The 21,027-nt window shown below is 32.4% G+C and overlaps 1 protein-coding gene across 6 annotated transcripts in view; it reads right to left on the minus strand.

Annotated features, from left to right (window-relative positions):
• The window catches only part of LOC141534860 (coiled-coil domain-containing protein AGAP005037), a 651,729-nt gene that overhangs the window by 535,235 nt on the left and 95,467 nt on the right, over positions 1-21,027 (minus strand). For 5 of the 6 annotated variants that reach the window (XM_074254459.1, XM_074254463.1, XM_074254462.1 and 2 more), the window contains 4 exons: positions 6,817-6,843; positions 6,554-6,725; positions 6,268-6,466; positions 5,998-6,196 (listed from right to left, as the gene is read on the minus strand). In XM_074254459.1, the coding sequence (XP_074110560.1) occupies positions 5,998-6,196; positions 6,268-6,466; positions 6,554-6,725; positions 6,817-6,843 (597 nt within the window). The remainder of the gene's footprint in view (positions 1-5,997; positions 6,197-6,267; positions 6,467-6,553; positions 6,726-6,816; positions 6,844-21,027) is intronic. The other variant, XM_074254464.1, reaches the window with a different exon arrangement.

The raw sequence follows: 21,027 nt of genomic DNA on the forward strand, positions 1-21,027 counted from the left end.
TCAGATTTTAATTTCTTTCGGTAAATATAATACAGATCGTGAAAAATGTCAAGCTTACTTACAAGTGCTTGAGCGTTATCTTAGGTTTCTTGAATATGAAAGAAAACCTGTTATAGGTAGTAATATAGAAGAAAACGTAGTTCAGCAGGAATCGGCTTTCGAAAACTCCTCTCAAATGTTAGACACATCAGCAGGGCCCGACGAAAGTTTAATTCCTCTCCATTCTTCATACGAAGTGATAATTCAATTATAGAAAGATACATAGATAATATATATATATATATATATATATATATATATATATATATATATATATATATATATATATATATATATATATATATATATATATATATATATAATTCAATTATAGAAAGCGTACCTAAAAAACTCAGAAGTAACTGTGCGCGTGTATTGGAACGTTTAAAAAAGGCGCCGACAGCGTTAATATCTTGGGACGATAGAGGTTGTGTTACAATCAAAGGTCGGAAAATCCCCCATTCTAATATTACGGATCTCGTAAACGATGTAATACGTCCTAGAAGACAGGCAAAAGCGATTGGCCGTCAACAGTTTGCCAAAGTACTGCAAACATTAAACATACCACGCGAGTTCATCGGCAACCGTGCTTATTTCAACAATGTCTCCGAAGAAAAAGAAGAACTATCAACCTCTACACCGACAAGTCGACGGTCCGCTAATATTACTATACCTGAAATAATAATAGAAAACGCGGCCATCGATGTATCAAGGTTAAACCAGAGTGGTAATGGTACTCTGAACAAAAGTAAAAAAATATCATGGATAAGGTTGAAATAGATAAAAAATTAAATGAAGTGTATTACAATCCCTCACGGTCAGAAAGTTTTTCGGGAGCTAGAAATGTTTTGATATATATTCAAAAAAACGAATCTAAACTGTCAGAAAAAGATGTTAACGAATGGTTAAATAAACAAGAAGTTTTTACGAAACATTGTATGAACAGAAAACACTTTATTGGGAGGACTTATAATGTTGAAACAGTCGATGACGTGTGGGAAGCTGACTTAGCTGATTTAAGAAACATCTCAACTTATAACAAAGGTTATAAATATATATTAATGGTTATAGACGTATTGAGCAAACATGCGTGGGCTGAGCCATAAATAAACAAAACCAGTGTAACCGTCGCTCAAGCTTTTAGTAAAATATTATGTAAAAACGGCAAACGATAACTGCGATTACTGCAAATAGATAGCGGGAAGAAATTCTTAGGCGCCCATTTTCAAGAATTATTACGCAAAAAATAAATACAGCTTAAAACAACACGCAATCCTGATATCAAAGCTTCTATCGTGGAGCGTCTGAATGGAACTATAAAAGAAAGAATATGGCGTTATTTTACACATACACGTACGAAAAGATATTTAAATGTGCTACAAAAAATCATGCATGCCTACAATCATACGGTACATAGTGGTATCAAAATGGCTCCTGTTGATGTTAACGAAAACACAGCTCAAACAGCTTATAATAATCTTAAAAACGGTATGAAAATGATAAACGGATAGCTGTCTTAGCTAAACGTAAGCTTAAATACTCGTCGGTGACTTGGTGCGTATCAGTAAGGCGAAAGCAGCGTTTTCGAAAGGTTATGAGAGCGGTTTGAGTAGTGAGATTTTTAAAATTTTAAGAATTTTCAATTATCGACAGCCTGCGGTTTACATACTGATCGATTTGCAAAACGAGCCTATAAATGGTATATTTTATGAGGAAGAGTTATGTAAGGTGGAATAAATGGCTTCAACACGTGATAATTTTTATATAGTATTACCTAGTAATAACAGTATGCAATAGTTCCCTAATAATTCCACAACACATTTTATCACTAGACAGCCTCAACCGCTAGATCTTAACGGATGTTGGGCGGTTGCTTTAGTAGGAATCCAGACACCTATGACAATATTACATGTACCGAAAAAATTTGCAAAAGCTATGTTAACCGTCGAATACTTAGATTTGGAAGAGTCTAATGCGATAATCGACACTTTTCCTTTTACCGACAATATACCTCATGATCAATATCAAAGTCTAGGAAATCTAGTGGATGCTCTCAACAAACTTAAACCAATTTCGGATCATTTAAATTTTATTTATAATGTTGGAGGTTTTATAAAAATTTATAATGTATGCAGTTGTGAAAATGCAAGACATACGCTGGTGTTAAGTGAAAGACTTTGGAGTATATTAGGTTTTGAAGAAAATATATTATCAAGAGTTATATTATCGGAACCGTATAACTGTTGGGGTTCTAGACCAGTTTCTTTATCACAAGCTATACTTGGGAAAATGTTTATCTATACAAATATATGCGAGGGGTATATAACAGGCGATATCCAGACACCGTTACTAGGAGTGGTCCCGCTTGATCACGGCCTGTATAATTACAGCGCTACCAAAATTAAAAGTTTTTCACCAGGACAATACATACATCTGTAACGTAAAAGTATGACCACTATCGAAATCGATATAAGAGATGAGTATGGCAAACCTATACCATTCGAATACGGGACGTTGATGGTGACGCTACATTTTAAAAGATGTTTTTAAAATAAACATAATGGCTGTCTATGAAATACAACAATATGGCGACGGTTCTCGTATTTATTCCGGCATCAGTCATTCTTATGTTGGATCACTGTATCAAAAAGGTCACGGTATAGATAGTTTCTTAAGAGGATTATTTAGAAGAGTATTACCTTTCTTAAAAACGGGTCTTAAAGCTGGAGAAAAAGAAGCTATAAGGTCTGGTGTGAATATAGCTACAGACGTATTGGATCATAAGATACCTACTAAGGAGGCTTTTAAAACCGCGTGCGTGAATTAGGTAAAAATTTAAAATGGAAAGCCCGGCAAAAAATTGATAGTCTTATAAGTGGGTCTGGTTATATGACAGGTCAGTTAGATTCTGCAGGCGATATGAGCCGTACGTTGGCACGCTCAAACAAAATTTCTATCAAAAAAAGACGTGCGGTAAAACCTAAGGCGAGATCTAAAGTGAAAAAATATAAAATTAAACGTAGAATTAATAAAAAGAAAAATATTTAAAAAAAGAACAATAAACAGCGTAGAGTTGCGGATATTTTTTCATAAGGTTTTTTAAGATGTTCATACATGTACACTCGTGCGGGTGCGCTAAAACGGAATTAGAATTATTTTCCCTACCGCCAACTCAGACAACAATTGAGAGTGGTCAATGGATTTATTATAAACCAATTTCGTCGTTGGCTGATAAATCACCCATAGAGTTTGTTGTTCAAAGGCAGGGTGATGAATACATCGACCTAGCACATACGATGTTGAAACTAAGTGTACGTATTATTCGGAAACTGTATGAGCAAAAAACGTGATCCTTTAATTTTTTCAAAAATTCGATCAAGTGAAACAAAAAAACGGCTGGCTGGATTAATTTGATTCTTTGTAAGGTTTTTGTGGACATATTGAACTGTAAAAGGCACACTTAACATTAGTGGTTTCCTCAATATTTTCGATCCAGCGCTTGATTTTCCAAAAAACCACTAAAAGCCTTTTTTTTGTTGCATTTTCAAATTCATGTGACGGAAAGAAAAAATTTTTTTTCGAAAAAACAATGGACAGTCGTTAAGGGGAATTCATTTAAGTTCTTGAAACCCACCTTTAACTTTCTGTGCGATCATTGGTTGCTGAGATATCGATAATCAAAGACAAAAAGATCCTTTTCCATTTGAAGACCGATATCTCAGCGAGGAGTGGACGTATCAGGGTGTTTAAAAAAAGAAATTAAAGCTAAATGAACAACGTATCCGAGCCTTATGGTGGTTAAGCTAAAAAAATTTTTTCCACGCCCGTAGACCAAAAAAAAAAACTAAAAAAATTTTGAGAATTTTTTTGTTGCTGGTTTTTCTACGATTACTCAGAAACCGCGGAGGCTACAAAATTTTGAAGTTCTAATCCAAAAACCAGACACTTGGAGCTACAATTTCCTTTGTTTTTATTTCCTGTACGACCATTTCTCTCAAAGTTACGGCCTGTTGAAAACTACCGAAAAATTTGGAATTTTTTTTTGATCCCTTAATTTTTTCCAGTAGTGTATATATATATCAAATGTACAACCGCTTGTCCCCACTAAGGCACCGCGAACCAGCTCCACCGTGCGCTGCGAGCTACCACCACTGAGTGGTGGGGGCCGCCACAGTGGCACCATACTGCTCTGTTTTTTGAAAATCGAGTTTTCATCGAATCTCGTTTCGAGGTCCTAGGAAGCTTCCCTGACTATTCCTCCGATGATATCTGTGTGTGTGTGTGTGTGTGTGTGTGTGTGTGTGTGTGTGTGTGTGTGTGTGTGTGTGTGTGTGTGTGTGTGTGTGTGTGTGTGTGTGTGTGTGTGTGTGTGTGTGTGTGTGTGTGTGTGTGTGTGTGTGTGTGTGTAAACCTCTCATAACTTTTGAACAGCTGGACCGATGCTATCGCGGTTTCTATCTTCGATTTTCTTAGTGGAAAGTTAAAAATGAGGTAAACGGTTGACCCTGAAGGCCATCCCTGCAACTTCCCGCTACTTTCGTAATTAATCGCTCAAAATTGCGTTTATTACGTTTTTGAACTAGAAGAGCTCAAAAAAATAATTTTCATGTAGTTTTGAGCTCTTTGAGTTTAAAAGTTTGATCAAAGTTTAATAAAACACTATTTTTTTAATTTTCAAAGCGCAATAATTTTTGGATAAATAAACCGATATTTACGCGGTTGGCGGCATTTGACGCAGTTTCTCAAATTATATGATATATTCTCAAACACAAATTAACAAGACCGAAAGTTTCGTTGTAATTCGAATGAAACACTTTCTTTCGATTTCTTTCGTCAACGATAACACACGAACGAATCAACTGATTTTGACTGGCTTGGTGACGATCGACGTAGTTTTTCGTAGTTAAGAGCTGATCAGTTTAGAATCGATCTATCGAGCCGTTTGAAAGTTATTCTAATATAACCACATAAAAAAAATTTTTTTGGTGGCTTTTTTCGGATTTCTCAAAATCTACCAGTTTGAATCGGTCCAAAGTATATTCAAAACCTAAGTTCAGTCAAGTCCTTTCAAATGATGCCAACTGCGATTAAATCGGTCAAGTCGTTCAAAAGTTATGAGAGGTTTACACACACACACACACACACACACACACACACACACATACACACACACACACAGAGGCAGCATCGCGGGAGTAGTCAGAGAAGCTTCCTGAGACCTTAAAACGTCGAGATCTGATGAAAACTCGATTTTGGCAAAACGGGGTGAAAACAATAACTTCCCGATTTTTGAAAATCTTCGATTTTTTTACCTTAATTAGATGTTGCAAGAAACGAAAAAAAATTTTTTTTGGAAATTCAAAAATTCGTGTTTTGAAAAAAAAAACAAATACCCTTTGAAAAATTTCAGGTTCTTTTAAGATTAGTACAAGGTATTCAAAAAAAAAAAATTGAGCCAAGATTTTAATTGCGAACTTAATTTGAGGGATTTTTAAAAATCCAAAATTTGACGAATTTGGCATTTTTTTAAATAAGTTTTTCAAAATATACATTTTTTAATAGACCTGTATCACCTTCCAAATAAACAAAAGGTTATTTCTGTATCTATGATAGCTTTCGAGATATTACAAAACCAAAATTGAAAAACTGGAAAAATTACGAAATTTTGAATTTGCATATCTTTTGGAAAAAAATTTTTATTTTTTTTTTCTTTTGGCAGAACTTCGTTATATGATAAAAGAAAACTTTTGACCAAAATCTATCTGAATCGAAAGCAGTCGATTCCAACTATTTGTCGATTTGACATGGAATGAATCTTATTGAAAGTGAACTTGAGGATAATTTCTACAGTAAAACTGTTGTTTTTCGATCAATTTTTGTTTAATCAGATTCAACAAGGATATTTATTGAATCTCATATATAAAAAAAAATAACGACAGTATATCTTGTATAACATACTTTGCTTTTGTGAATGTGCTGATGTTGAAAATCACTGTCAAACTCAGGTTCACTGAAATAACTTTGATCTTCCCAATGAGGAGAAATACTAGGAGCATCACTGATTACAGATCCAAAACCTGGAGTCAGACTTATGATCCTGTCTGATTTTTCGATTACTCTGAGAACACTGCGATCTTTGATGTCTCTTAAATGTGATCTAATAATAATAACAAAACGCAAAATAAATTTATGATAGAAATTAATTCTCGTCCATGCAGTGCAACTTACCGATGATCTTCAAGTTCATAAAACATGTCTTTAGTACTATCGTGGATATACACTTTTACATCTGGATTGTCAAGATATTCCATCGAAAGTTGCTTCGGAAAACTTCTAACGAAAAGAGCCTTTACAGTATCTATACTTGTTATTTCATTCGGTAGTAAAGCTCTTTTAGTTTCTTTTCTAAATTGTAGAAAAACTAATCCTAAGTAGTTGAAAGTAACAATCAATTTCTTCTTATTGAATTAAGAAATTATTTTTTTTTTTTTAAGGATTCGATAACATTTTTTACCTAATGGTCGCTCAAGTGTTTTACTAGGTGTTCGAACAACGGGTAAACTACTCCTTTGTTTTCCACCTCTTCGAAATCCAGTACTAGATGTTTCAACTTCAGACATTATTCCAGGATCATCATCAAACATCATCCCGGTAGAAGAAGTTGAATAACCTCGTGAAAGCGATGTCTAAAATAATGTGAAATAATAAACGTGAAAATTATTTATTAATAGGAAGATAGTAAGAAGACAATGAACAAAGCAAGTAATGAACAAATACCTTTTTTTGACGAGATTTGGTTCCCATCTGTTCCAAACAAAAACAAAATAATTCGATTATTCAGTTTTTGGATAGCTAATTAGGTTATATGATACCAGATCACCGAATTTTAAAGATCACATTGTTCATTTAGCTAAATTTTTAACATGTTTTTGTATGCATCTAGATATGCCAAGCTTTGAATTTTAAGTCCTTTTCTTAAAAACGTCTTAAAAATATAAACTTGTTATTATTTTAAAAGATCCCAGAAAAAATATTTTTCATCAAATTACATGCAGAAAATGGCCTCATAAAGTTTTCTTAAATTTTGTATAATTTCTTTTGTAAATGAAGAAAAAAAATTTTTTTTAAGTAATTAAAAATTTTAGGATTTTATATGATAAAAATCTGGAACCATGGATGATTTTGAAAGGTCATTCGTTGGACCGAAAGCAATTTTAAGGTTGGTATGCAACGACAAAAACCCTGGTGTGTACTGGGATCGAACGTGGATCCTCTGGTCCTCAGTAGTCATCGTAGAAAATAATACTTTTTAAAATTTGATAGAATTCTATAAAATTTTACAGATTAAATTAAACTTTTTTCCTTATTCTGATTCTATAAAGTTACAAAATTCTTTGTGTCAAAGTTGATGAAATGCATTGCGAAGAAATATCGTTCATCGTACATTTCCATCATCTAACCTACTATTTTAAGCCGTTTACAAATAAATATGTTTTTATTTACACCATAAAAATCCTATAAATAAAAATACATAATAATGTTGTAGTCATCGCTCGAAACTCACAAGAATCTGTCCATGATTTATAACAGGTTAGAATTAAGGCGCTTGCGTAGCATACTATTTCAATTTCTAGTATAACATAGACATCATTAAATTTCATGAAGTTGCATAAAGTTTTGAGGAACGGCTAAGAAAGTCTCAGTATTTTATGTAATTTTATGAAAATTGTAAGAATCTACACCAATAATTTTTTAGAAGCTTAATGACAAGCATGAAAAGTTTTACAAATTTTCATAAAATTTTATAAACTCTTGTAAAATTATAAACAATTTTGTGGAATGCTGCAAAATCGGATACTTGGTTTTAGGAAATTTCATAAGATTTATTGATATTTCATAAAATTATAAAAATTTTTACAAAATAATATAAAATTTTACAAAATTTTATAAAAATTGTTTTACAAGTTTTGATAAAAATTGTCATACAAGTTTTTTGATAAAAATTGTCTTACAAGTTTTTTGACAAAAATTGTCTTACAAGTTTTGATAAAAACTGATGAATTTTTATAATTCTATAAAATTTCATATAGCTTTAGATAATATCATGAAATTTAGTAAAATCAGTAAAATTTCATCTTCAATCGCTCTTTGGATCTGAAAACAATTCGATGGACTTTATGAAATTTCAACCATATGATATCATAAGATTTATAAATTTTATGAAAAATTGTGAGTTACAGAAAGCTTAAGGAAATTTCAGTGAATCAGAGATTTAGTATGACATAATTTCACAAAATTATGGAAAATTTTACAAAAATCTAGAAAATTTTTTAAAAATATTCTTCCCAGGTCGGAAAATTCAGTCGTTTTTTACTCCAAGTGATCAGTATTTGAAATTTTCAATATACTTTTAAACTATTGTGGAGAATTTAGACTTATTTTGATTGATTCTATAAACTAGATTTGATCTGTTTTTGAACTTATTGATCTGTCATTCGACTTTTAGAAGAGCTTATACTGTTTTTAGTCTACTGTCTTTAATTATAAATGGATTACTGAAGATCAAGAACAGATTATTTATAGGACTTAAAAAAAATTTTTGTTTATAAATCAATCACGACAAAATCGGATTAATACGTGTACTTATAATTATTTCTATTATGAGCGTTGATAAGAAAAAATTTTTAAGTACAAATTTCCTACAACCATTTCGGAAATGTAGTAGAACACAAAACCCCCTGAAAATATCGAAGCACCCTCAAAATAACTATCTTTCATCTGTTTGGCTATTTATGCATGATCTGTATTAGTATTTACTTTCGTTCGGCTAATTGTCATTAGAACTACTTCTCCACGCATCTAAGATACCACAAAATAAAAAAAAAAACATGACACCTCCACATATTTTTGAAAGGATCCTTAACTATTAGTGTTTTCATTTATACGCGTTCAGCTACTAGCTAATATACACTAGTGTAAAGACTTTTCTATTTGATTTCGACTCTTGATACTCCTGCAACCCTTACAGTTAAGAAAAAATAAAAAAAAAAAACTCTCAGTCACTTTCAAAGCATGTTGAAAATCTCCCTTAACCGTTATTTTGGCTATTTATGCATGCTTAGGGTAAATTTTAAGGTTTTTGTTCTTCTTCAACTTTTGAGAAGATAAAGAAAAATTAAAATAATGATTTTTACTTATTGTAAATACATAATGGATAATTGTTTATTGAAATAATAGATTTGAATAAATACAAAGTATTTACATAGCAAGATTGCAAAAGTATGGTCATTAATAAACTATGCACAATATAAGAAAAATTATACACATGGGTTCATCGACATTTTATTCACGCTCATGTCGGTTAAGCCTGCAGCCTAAGAATAGTTTGTTATCATCATAGATGCAATAATATACATTTATTAAATTATTTATTGGAACGAAGGAGATATTATTCCTCAATTGACACTCAGATAAGTATGGTAACTCGAATTCTTCATCATCGACAGTAAATTTAATGACGGTAAATTTAATGATTGTACAATTACAATCAGAAATTTTTAAAAAGCACATAATTTTTGAAAAATTTATTGTACTTGATGATTCATATTGTGCAAATGATGAGTTAGTACGGAATGACCGAGTGTATGACGTCGAAGTATACAATAAACCATCTTTAATTAAACGAAAATATTTTCTAACAGTTAAATTATTATATTTATTGACTCCACTCAAATTATTAATAAAATTTTTTACTACTGGATCATTATACCGGGTTATAAATTTTATAAGCTCGAATACTCTAAGCACCATCAAAACTTTCACAGACTTTAAAATGTTTTTTCTGGCCTGAAACAAAATTTTGTACTAGTCCTTCTGGTAGAGCTTGAGCTTTCGTGTGAAATTTTAAATACTGCCAGTGGCCATTCATAATTTGACTTTCGACGGGCGTTGTGCCATTCACGCTACCGACTATTTTTCCGCTTATGTCTTCAAAGGAAAAATAACTGTTAACCCACGAGGGTCCAAAATTTTTTACATCATTTGATAAGTGACGCATTTGATGAATATTGATGGTGGCAAATCTTACTTTGTACAAAATTTCAAAGTAATAAACAAACTTGTCTAACAATTTCGAAGCCATTTTAATGTTTTCGGGTGGAACAATATCTTTCCTGAGTAACGATGTAGTAGTGACAAACAGGAGATAATGGTTATAATATTCTGCCTTCAGAACAGTGGATAAAATAACCGAAGAGTATTGATGACACCAAGCTTTTAATTCAGATGCTTTCCAGGATCTATATTTTGATAATTCTCTTGGTTCACGATATGCGAAGTTTGAAGCTCGTATTGCAAAAAATTTGACTGCCTATCACTTCGATTACTGGTCATAATGAAAAAACGTTGTCACTCAAAGAAGGATCTATGCATAAATAAATCAATTTCTTTGTAACGCCTTTATATAAAGCATGCATATAATCAATACCAGTACCTTTTACGTAATTGGGCATAAATTTTCAAGAATACTAGGGCCTTTAACTCCTTGAACTACATGCAAGCTTTTAGGAATTGCAGGGTTGTTCTTATTTTCTACCGCTTGTCAAGCAAAATCCAATGTCTCATTCAGCGTACGGTAATTAATAGCTGAATGATACCAATAGACTCGCAAAAATTTTTTACTTGGAAGCTGCGTTCGTTCTGTCTGGATCTTACAAATTGAACAGCCATATTTTCCGTTGAATTGCTGGAAATTCAAAAAAGCATATTTTGTAGGTAAATCGCATGTACCACTTAGTAGTATAGATCTTATAAATATTTCTTCATTTATACGTGGTAAATAAAGTTTAATCAGAGTATAGAAAATTTTTAATTCAGGTTCAAAAGCTTTTAAGAATAAATGAGCTATAGGTTTATGATTTCCAAATCATAATCCAGCGAGAGTAGTGTTTTTGAGGCGGATCCTTTTCTCGTACATTAATTCGCTTATCCGTAAATAGAACAGCCACACTGATGTCGTCAAGCTTTTGAATACAGCTAGACTATCAGTATTTCATGTATACGATAACGAACCGAGATTATTGAAGTACTGTTGATGTTTGCCGTATACATGGCCATCGGAGATGTTACTCAATATGCTGATGTGATTTTGAAATCCATTATGGTTTTGGGTAATAGAATGATATAATTCTATCACCCAATAATTCACTTCTTTATCTAAAATCAGCCAAATTTGTTCTATGATGGATAACGTTACAAAATATCGTGCTTTTTTTCACAAATAGGACAAATATCTATTTATTTTTTTAAAGTAGTCACATGATCAACAAAATTATTGGTTTCGCGTTGAACTACCTGCTTTAAAATATTTCTTATAATAATATAAATTTAATTTTTGTAAATTTTATTGAAGACAATGCATGCTTATTGCTTCGAAGAAATCATCGACGCAAGACTCTGAAAGGTTATGTTTCAGGACTAAATTCATCATTACCATCATACTTTCTCTACTGTCAATGGTGAACCTTCAAAAACAGGGCGTTCATAATATAGATTGTCAAAATCAGGATGAGCTCTATAATTATTGTCATTATTGTTGTTGTTGATATCGTTATTTATTGTATCATTTTTTCTATTTTTTTCTCTATCGTCATCGTATTCATCATTCTTTTCGTTTTCTTCTATTTTATCCTCTAATTCTTGTAGGTCATTCTCATCTTCATCGACCGTTTCATCATACTCTTCAATTACTTCTTTATTTTCCTCTTCAATTACTTCTTCATCTTCCTCTTCAATTAGGTCTTCCAATATTTCTTCGTGGATTCCCGATGTCGCCGTTTGTTCGTCCCCTGGTCTTATTTCTTCGTTTTTCTTTTTCATCATCTCTTCATTTTCCGGTTCCATATTATTTTCTTCTGTTGGTCCCATCGTCTCAACAGTGTCATTGTTATTTTCATAACTAAAATGAATGATTGCATCCAAGTCCTTATTTTCCCTTAATGCTGACTGAATTGGTGAAGTTGAAGACCTGAAGAGAGAATGTTCTAAAATTGTAGACGAAAAACACACGATTTTATTTACCAAATACTCATAAAAAAAGTCTATCTTTACACAAGAAAATTATTGAATTAAGATAAATCGTAATACTTATAATTACTGAATTAAATGCCAATTTACTTTAATTTATTGCTCGCAAATAATAAGCTTACCTGATTTTTTTTTACATTTTTCATCACTGTTTTTTTTTTTTATTGTGCTGTTTAGACACCATGATTTTTCTTCGTCTGCTAACTTTATTCATTTTAGAACTTTATTTTTAGCAGTCCTGGATAAATTATCGAACTGTTTTCTCATTTTAACTCAACTCAGTATTATAAAATAAAGAAAATGGGAAATATCAAGATTCTAAATATTTTTACTAATAATAAAAGATTCCTACCAAATTTACAGCTTATAGAAGCTATATTTTAGAAATTATCATTCTTTATCGTTAACCCACTCCCGCGATCCTTATTAAGGGTGGTTTGTCGTAAAATCCGCTCTTAGATCATTTCTGTATCAAATACAGAAAAGAGAAAACTTTCACCAAATTTAGCCACAATAGAAGCTATAGTTTGGAAATTAAAAATTTTAATAGTTAACACCCACCCCCGCAAACCCCGCTGTTAGGTGAGCTCTCGTAAAATTCGTTTGTATATTATTTCTACATCTCTCACAGAAAATTTCTACTCAATTTAGAGGCTATGGAGCTGTAGTCCAAATTCGGGAATTTTCCATTGTTAACGCCCCCGCAATCTTTTTCGGGGTGAGATATCGTAAAATTAATTTATGAATTATTTCTACAACACATATAAAAGATAGCGACCAAATTCGGAGTATGTAGCACCTATAGCTTAGAAATTTAAAATTTTCATTGTTAACACCCACCCCCGCAATTCCTATTGGAAGTAGATTGTCATAAAATCCGCTCTTAGATCATATCTACCTCACATATAGCAGATCCTTACCAAATTTGGAGCATATAAGAGCTACACCTCAGAAATAAAAAATTTTCACTGTTAACACCCACCCCCACAACTCCCTGTGGCGTGAGCTATCGTAAAATTTGTTCATAAATTATTTTCACATCACTTAAAGAAGACTCCTACCAAATTTGAAGTCGATAAACGCTATAGCTTCAAAATTAAAGATTTTCATTGTTAATACCCATCCCCGCAACCCGTTGAGGGGTAGAATGTCGCGAAATTCGTTCATAAATAATTATTACATCACTTATAAAAAATCCCTACAAAATTTGAAATTTGTAATAGCTATAGCCTGAAAATTAAAAATTTTCATTGTTAATACTGACCCCCGCAACCTCCTGTGGGGGTGAGATATCGTAAAATTCGTTCATAGATCATTTCTACATCTCTTGCAGAAGAATCCTACTAAATTTGGAGTCGATATTAGCTATAATTTAAAAATGAAAATTTTTCATTGTTAATGCCCCCGCGAACCACTATTGGAATGGAATTTCTTAAAATTCGTTCTTAGCTGACCTCTATATGTCAAAAGTAATATCCCTACTAAATTTCAAGTTTCGAGGTCTGATGGTTTCCGAGATATCGTAATGAGTCAATCTATCTATAGAACAGCTACTATATACATAGATTTTTTTCAGCAATTTAACGTTTTCGAAGATGTTTAGAAAAATTATTGATTTATTCTAATGTGTTCAAGGAACAAAGTCAAATTTTTAACTTCGCGCTAAGAAAATTGAAAATTTTCAAAAATCGTGGTTATTGGTGTTACCCCGATTTTCGAAAATCGAGTTTTCATCAGATCTCGAAACTATCCTGACTATTCCTGCGATTATATCCGTATGTCTGTATGTATGCAGGTCTGTGTATATATATATATATATATATATATATATATATATATATATATATATATATATATATATATATATATATATATATATATATATATGTGTGTGTGTGTGTGTGTGTGTGTGTGTGTGTGTGTGTGTGTGTGTGTGTGACCCTCTTATTACTTTTGACTGGCTTGAACGATTTCATCGCGGTTGGTGCCATTCAAAAGGGCTTGACCAAACTTAAATTTTGAATACAATTCGAATCGATTCGGACTAGTAGATTTTAAGAGATCTCAATAGAACTACAAAAAAAATTTTTTTACAAATGTGGTTTTTTAAGAATAACTTTTAAACAGCTTTATTCATCAATTCCAAAAACTAATCAGCTATTAACAACCAAAAACTACGTCGATCGCCGCCAGCCCGGTTGAAATTAGTTGATTCGATTGTGAGTTTCCATTAACGGAAAAATAAAAAAAAATTTTGTTTCAGAATTACTTTGAAATTCTTCGTTCGGTCAATTCAAACTTAAATGTTTTTTCTGAGGCTCCAATAACTGTGTCAAGTGCTTCCCTCGCGACCTTTGATTCATTCTGGAAACACTATAGAATCACTTTGGAAACATTCTGAAATCAGACTGATTCCAGCATGTTTCCAGAGTGTGTTTGTCACATTTGTCCATTATGTTTCCACAGTAAAACTAGAGTGAGTACATATTAAAACTATAATGAATCCATTTTGAATTCATATATATATATATATATATATATATATATATATATATATATATATATATATATATATATATATATATATATATACTGACTCTGGGTACATTGTGGTTCTTATCTGTACTTATTGTGGGAACATTTTGATAACAACATGTGTCCACTCTGGTTACGTGATGGATTTTGTATGTAACCATTGTGGGAACTTTAAGATGACACAATGTATCCACTAGGCACGTTATGGTAACATCCCAGATAGCACCCAAGTCAGAAAGACTTCTGGAAGAAGTCTTTTCAAATACGTCCATAAGAAGTCTGAATATGATGTCTTAACGATCTCATCAATCAGAACTCTTAATCAAGAAGTCGACAGGAAATCTTTTAACAAACTTTGTAAGACTTCTAAAATGTGAGCTCTTCAAGTAGTTTACTCACTGAACTCATAAGACATCAATAATGTGAGCTTTTTAAGAGGTCTTTTTTCTGACTTCGTAAGATGTCATGAATATGAACTCTTTCAGAGGTCTTTTTGCTGAGGTAGGATTAAATTGTATTAGCGCATGCGCACAACGATGTAAATTTTATTTTTATTTTTTATCCCTGCTTTAATATAACCTATAAGTGTATGGTACGTTTTCTATTTACATTCAGCGTCGAATTGCAAAACTTTAATTTAGTGAAATCAATTAATTATTTATAACCAGTGATTCCGTAATTTGTAAATTAAAAGTTCTAAAAATGATGTAAGTGCATATTCATAGCTAATTAACATTTGACTGTGTATGACATTTCATGTTTTTATCAGTGATAAATTTGACAAATCATTCGATTTTAAAGGTAACGTATACATTCATCCAAAAAATAAATATAAATTATGATTTTTTTCAATTTCAAATATTTTTTTCTCAAGATGTCTGAAAGAAAAAGATTCAGTGAACTGTCTAAGAGTCAAAAAAATCGACGATTGAAAAAATGCTGTGAGCAGGCAATTTTGGAGACTGAACGTGTAAAAGCATCGGTTGATACTTCGTTTAATAATAATCCAGTTATTAATAACAAGGTAATGATCGACGACAATAATTATGACAGTGATGATTTCAGTTTACAGTCAATTCATTTAGATAATACCGTCACCGATATCTTTTTAAAGACTTAAGACTTAAGACTTAAAACAATAAAAAATTTAAAAAGTAGGGCCAGGACTTTCGCAGTTCTTTGAATGAGCATTTAAATGAGCCTGGTCCTATTAATAAGTAACATAAAATGTACTTAAGACAATAAAAAATTTACTATAAAACAAATAATTGTTTTGAATCAACTACCAATGGTTTGAAAAATATAATGTTCCAAAATAAAAGTTATATAAATCTTTTATTTATGTAATTGTCAATATAATAAAATTATTACTATAATAAATTAATAAATGTCATCTATCTGTACTATAAATTTATCAATAATATTATTATAATTATAATGAGTATTACATAAAAACAATAATAATTTAATGATTAATATTAATAGATTTATAGCATGAATGTTAGGATCATATCCTGCTCAAGAATCGGTAAATTTTCTACTAGCTTGATACGGCCTAGACCAATTAAGGTTGCATTCGTTAACCACATTACTGTTGATCAGATCATATCGTCTCTAATACTGGAGAAAAAGAGGAAAACAAACCTTACACTGCCAACGAACTTTTCGATTGTGCACAACCGCACAGAACTGCAGAGGAAAGAGCAGAAATTAGTCCGTCAACAACTGCAGGAGAGAATTGCAGCTGGGGAGATGAATTGGAGGATAGTCACTCGAAATGGTCAACCGACCATAGTTCAGGATCGTCGAACTATTTCAGCATCGACTCCGAGAATCACAACAACTCAAACCTAATCCTTAATTCCTCAGGCCTAACATTATACTATCAAAATGTTAGGGGATTAAATACTAAACTGGATGAAATTTATAGTAAAAGTTTTATGGCTGAGTATGACCTTTTTGCTTTCTCTGAAACATGGCTTAAATCTGGTGTTTTTGATAATGAAATTTTCAATAATAATTATGCTGTTTTTAGATGTGATCGACAGGCAGAGTTCAGGAAGTCGGGTGGAGGTGTACTAATTGCCTGTAGGAATTCACTTAATGTAGCACCCTTAAAGTTTGATAATATCCTTAAAGAATTTCTCCAGATTGAGATCGTAGGTATCCAAATCATAAACCATGGTGTTAAAATTTACTTAGTGACTATATATATTTCACCTGATCTGCCTGCACAAATCTTTTCCGACATCCTTGAGCTTCTCTCGTCAAACCCTGTCATGGATGCTGGAGCACTGGTACTTTTGGGTGATTTCAACTCTCCGTATTTCTCTGGTACGTCAAAATTATAATTTTGACCTGCTTGAATCTTCTTCATCCATCAGTCCCAGTACCCTTGTATCACTGGTAGTTAACACTAGATGAAAATAGTAGCACTAAACCACTTAGGTTTGTAAATTATATCTTCATATTAATTATAATTTATTTTACAGAATAATTTCATTCAGCATTGGTGTATAAGTGTAGTAGTCTCACCATGGAAATTCATTATTCTCCCGTCCTGGTCAACGATACGGAGTCTAGCGTTGTGTATTGTTCGTACGGCGACGCAGGTAAATTATGCTTGTTATCTCCTCTACTATTTTACATCCTGCTGGAACTCTCGGGAAAAATTCATGGATTGTGTGATTCTTATCACCATTGATGTATGATCCAGTAGTTATGTTTCACTCAACTCTCAGAGCGTTGATTTTTAATACTCTGACTGGTAAATCAGATTTATGTTCTGTGTTGGGTTCACGCACGCGGTTGGTAAATCCAAAAAATGATCCAATGGAATCATTAAGTTTACAATTTACATACTGATGACATTTTATTTCAATACTTAACTCATTGTTTTTTGCTTTTAAAGTGAAACTCAGTTCAGGTAATGATTCGTTTATATAGGTTTCAATATCTCTAATTTTATTGTAACAGAGTCAATGTACCCTGTATCGATAAGTCATCGGGTATCGACCATTGTTCGATGTAGCATTGGCGCATCTCGATCTTTGAGCTTCAAAAGAGAGTAGAGAGGAGGGAGTTTGGGAGTTAGCACATGCGAACGAAGCGAGTACTCGAGAGAAGCGGTGTAATCACCGATCCGTGCGGTAGCAGAAAAGAATTTAAGCAGGTAATTATCTATTCGCACGTTTAGTATAGAAACGCAACGATTTAGTGTAATTTTTTCCCAGTTTTTAATTAAACAAGTTTACTAATGCGTATTCAATTCACAAGTCAAGGTTTAAACAATGAACAACTTGATACTCAGATCGGATCCCTGGAGCAATTACGAAACGACGGAGAAGCTGCAATACTATCAGGATTTCAACCTCAGGCGGGGAGCTAGATCGTCACATCCACAACAAGGTACCGAAATTGCTCCGTGGGTGGAGAGTGGGCTGCGGTTTATGCCCGGTCTACTCTTTCTCTTCTCAACTTATTTATTTAATAATAATTAGTACTATTCGTTAGTTAGCACTGACTGATTTCCATGGGGAGTTAAACCCGATAATCATTCAGTCAACCTTAAAGTGAATATTCATGGTTCGTTTCGTTAGTTGAGAATTTTACTTTGTAATAATTTTTACAATCGGATTTGCTTACGTGACACTGTAATCCAATAATTTAGATAGAACAAATAATTAATTTGTACACTTGTGAAAAAAAACGACGAGTGTCTTCTTACGAATTTTTGTCGAGCGTCAATAGATGATTGAAAGTCGTAGACAACCGAGTACTCAAGGTCATAACTAACAGACAAGCGAATATTCAATCATCTATTTTAAGAACGCATACGTTTGTCGATTTTTACGACAGAATTATATTTTACAATTGATGATTTAAAATTATAACTTGAAGTTAAGACAGATTTAAGATTTACACTTGAAATTAACTATCGGAATTAATTTGTAACAGTTTTACCTGCTCAGACTGGCCCTTAATTAATTTATAAGTAAACTAACAAATTTAACAATAAACAATAATTATCAGGGCGTCACCAGAATTTTTAATCACGGTTCCTGGAACCGGTTCAGAGCTGAAAATTCTTTATCTTTGGGTAGAGAGAGTGGAAGAAGGTGCTGTTTAATAATAAATAATTAATTAACAAATTTGGCCAACATTTATTAACAATAAAAGAGAAACTTAACAATATCTTTACTTAGAAAAATTTAACAAAGATTCACTCATTCACTCATACTATCCACACTTAACAATATACTTATTCTCGACGAGCCCTTTTCAGCGTCTACCCGTTGATTTTTAAATCTTATTTTCGACGAGCTCCATTCGGCGTCTACCGAAGAAGAAAATGAATTTTTTTAAAGTCTTTACGACCATTTGTTGCTGAATTTCCGATTATGTTTTGTCGAAAGCTCGTCAAAGCGCCGAGATTTCGTGCTTCAGATTTTCAAAATTTAATTTGATTAATATTTTGGATGGATAGGAATTTTAAATAAATTACACTCGATGTTTGGGACAACAGGAAGAAGTTTATTGTCCCAGAGGAGGAAAAATCTGGTGAAGCCAGATAAAAAAACCTCCTCGATGATAAGTACAAGAAAAATCGTGTATGAATGTGTAATTGTTATTTAGTCAGGGCGGGACCGTAACTATTGTTGTTTAGTCAGGGCAGGACCGTAACTATGATAATATTGAACTATTCCCGTTGGATAGTCAATGCGTATTGCCAATTATAGGCGAATATTAACGACTCGTTGAGAGTCGTGTTAAACTGTATGTGTGTGTGCGAGAACCGATGAAAGCCAAGGCGGCGTGATCAACCACGGGCCGTCAATACCCAAAAAATGTGAGAGAGAGAGCTCGGATGTATGGCGTCTGCCCGAATTGTCGCGCAATTTTCTACAAAATTGCACTGATCAGCGAATAACTGGATTCAGCTGAATTTGTGAAGATGAATGGAAGTGATATTGAGTTAAGTGAAGTAAAACGATATGACTTTTGAAAATTTATGAATTGTATTGTATGCTATGTAATGTGCAAGAGAGATTACGTAAAAATTACGACTGATTTGAGGGCCTCAGAGCAACTAGTGGTCCTGGCCACCGCACGCGCCAATTCGGTTTTTCCTATACGGCTCCGATCTGCGCGATACCGTTCTGCGCCTACGCCGCAACTTGACGACTACGATGACTCCCGAATTTAAACGAATACCGGTAAGAAAATTGTTCGAGAATTTTCTAGCCGAAGCTAGAGCTAATACACTAGTCACAAAAATTAAGGGATATAAAAAAAATTCCAAATTTTTTGGTGATTTTCAGCGAGCTGTAACTCCGAGGAAAATGATCGCACAGAAAAAAAAAAAAGCAAATTGTAGCTCCAAGTGTCTAGTTTTTTAGATATGACCATGAAAATTTTTTGTCATCGTCAGGTCTGGAGAAATCCTAAGAAAACTACTGAAAAAAAATTTTTCGAAATTTTTTTTCGTCTTAAAAAAGGTCTACGGGCTTCAAAAAAATTTTTTCGATTGTTTCGTTTAAAAGCTCTTTTAGTAAATTTAATACCCTTTAATTTGACGTAATCAAAAAGCCTCTACGATAATTTGCCGCGGAGTTATCGTCAATCAAAGCAAAAAAGGTTTTTTTGACTTTGGAAATCAATAACTCTGGAAATAATGACCGTATAGGAAATCAAAGGAGGGTTTTGAAAACTACACAATATTCTCTATAAGAAAACGTAAACCGCTTTTGAAGAAAAAATTTTTTTTGAATTGAAAACTCGGACTGAAAAAAAGACAAAAATTCGCATAATTAAGGATATTTAGATAACTTGGTATAACTTTTGATAAAATGGATGAACGAAGGATATCGTTGGTAATTTTTTAACTTCAAAGTGTCCCCTAAAATCCTTAAGAAATTCAAAGCGCTGCGATTTTTTGTTCATAGTGCCCAGAAGCTTCAAATTCTGTGTTTTCGCAAAAATCACCATTATGAGCAATTTTGTGATTTTTATTCATTTTTCCATTGAAAAAAATTTTTTTCAAAATTCTTTATTTTTCGATCAAAGAGATTGATTTTTCAAGAAATTTGAAAAAAAAAAAAAAATTTTCAATTTTTTCGAAAATTTTTTCGAAATTTTTTTATCAAAAATTTTTTTAATTTTTTTTTATCGTCTTCAGAATGCTTCACTATTGTCAAAAAAATTAACTCAATTTTTCTGTCCGCTACAACTGCCTTAGTTTTAAATCTCATTTTAAAAATTCAATAAAAACAAATTGATATACCCCCGCAGAGTTCGGCTTTTCCTCACACAAAACTTCAATTTTACGTTTTCTTTTTAGCCTAAATTCCTTACGTGAATTTTATGTAA

The sequence above is a fragment of the Cotesia typhae genome, unplaced genomic scaffold (assembly GCF_013202065.1).
Source record: "Cotesia typhae breed Kobodo isofemale line unplaced genomic scaffold, CoteBio_Ctyphae scaffold_13, whole genome shotgun sequence".
Taxonomy (NCBI): Eukaryota; Metazoa; Arthropoda; class Insecta; order Hymenoptera; family Braconidae; genus Cotesia; species Cotesia typhae.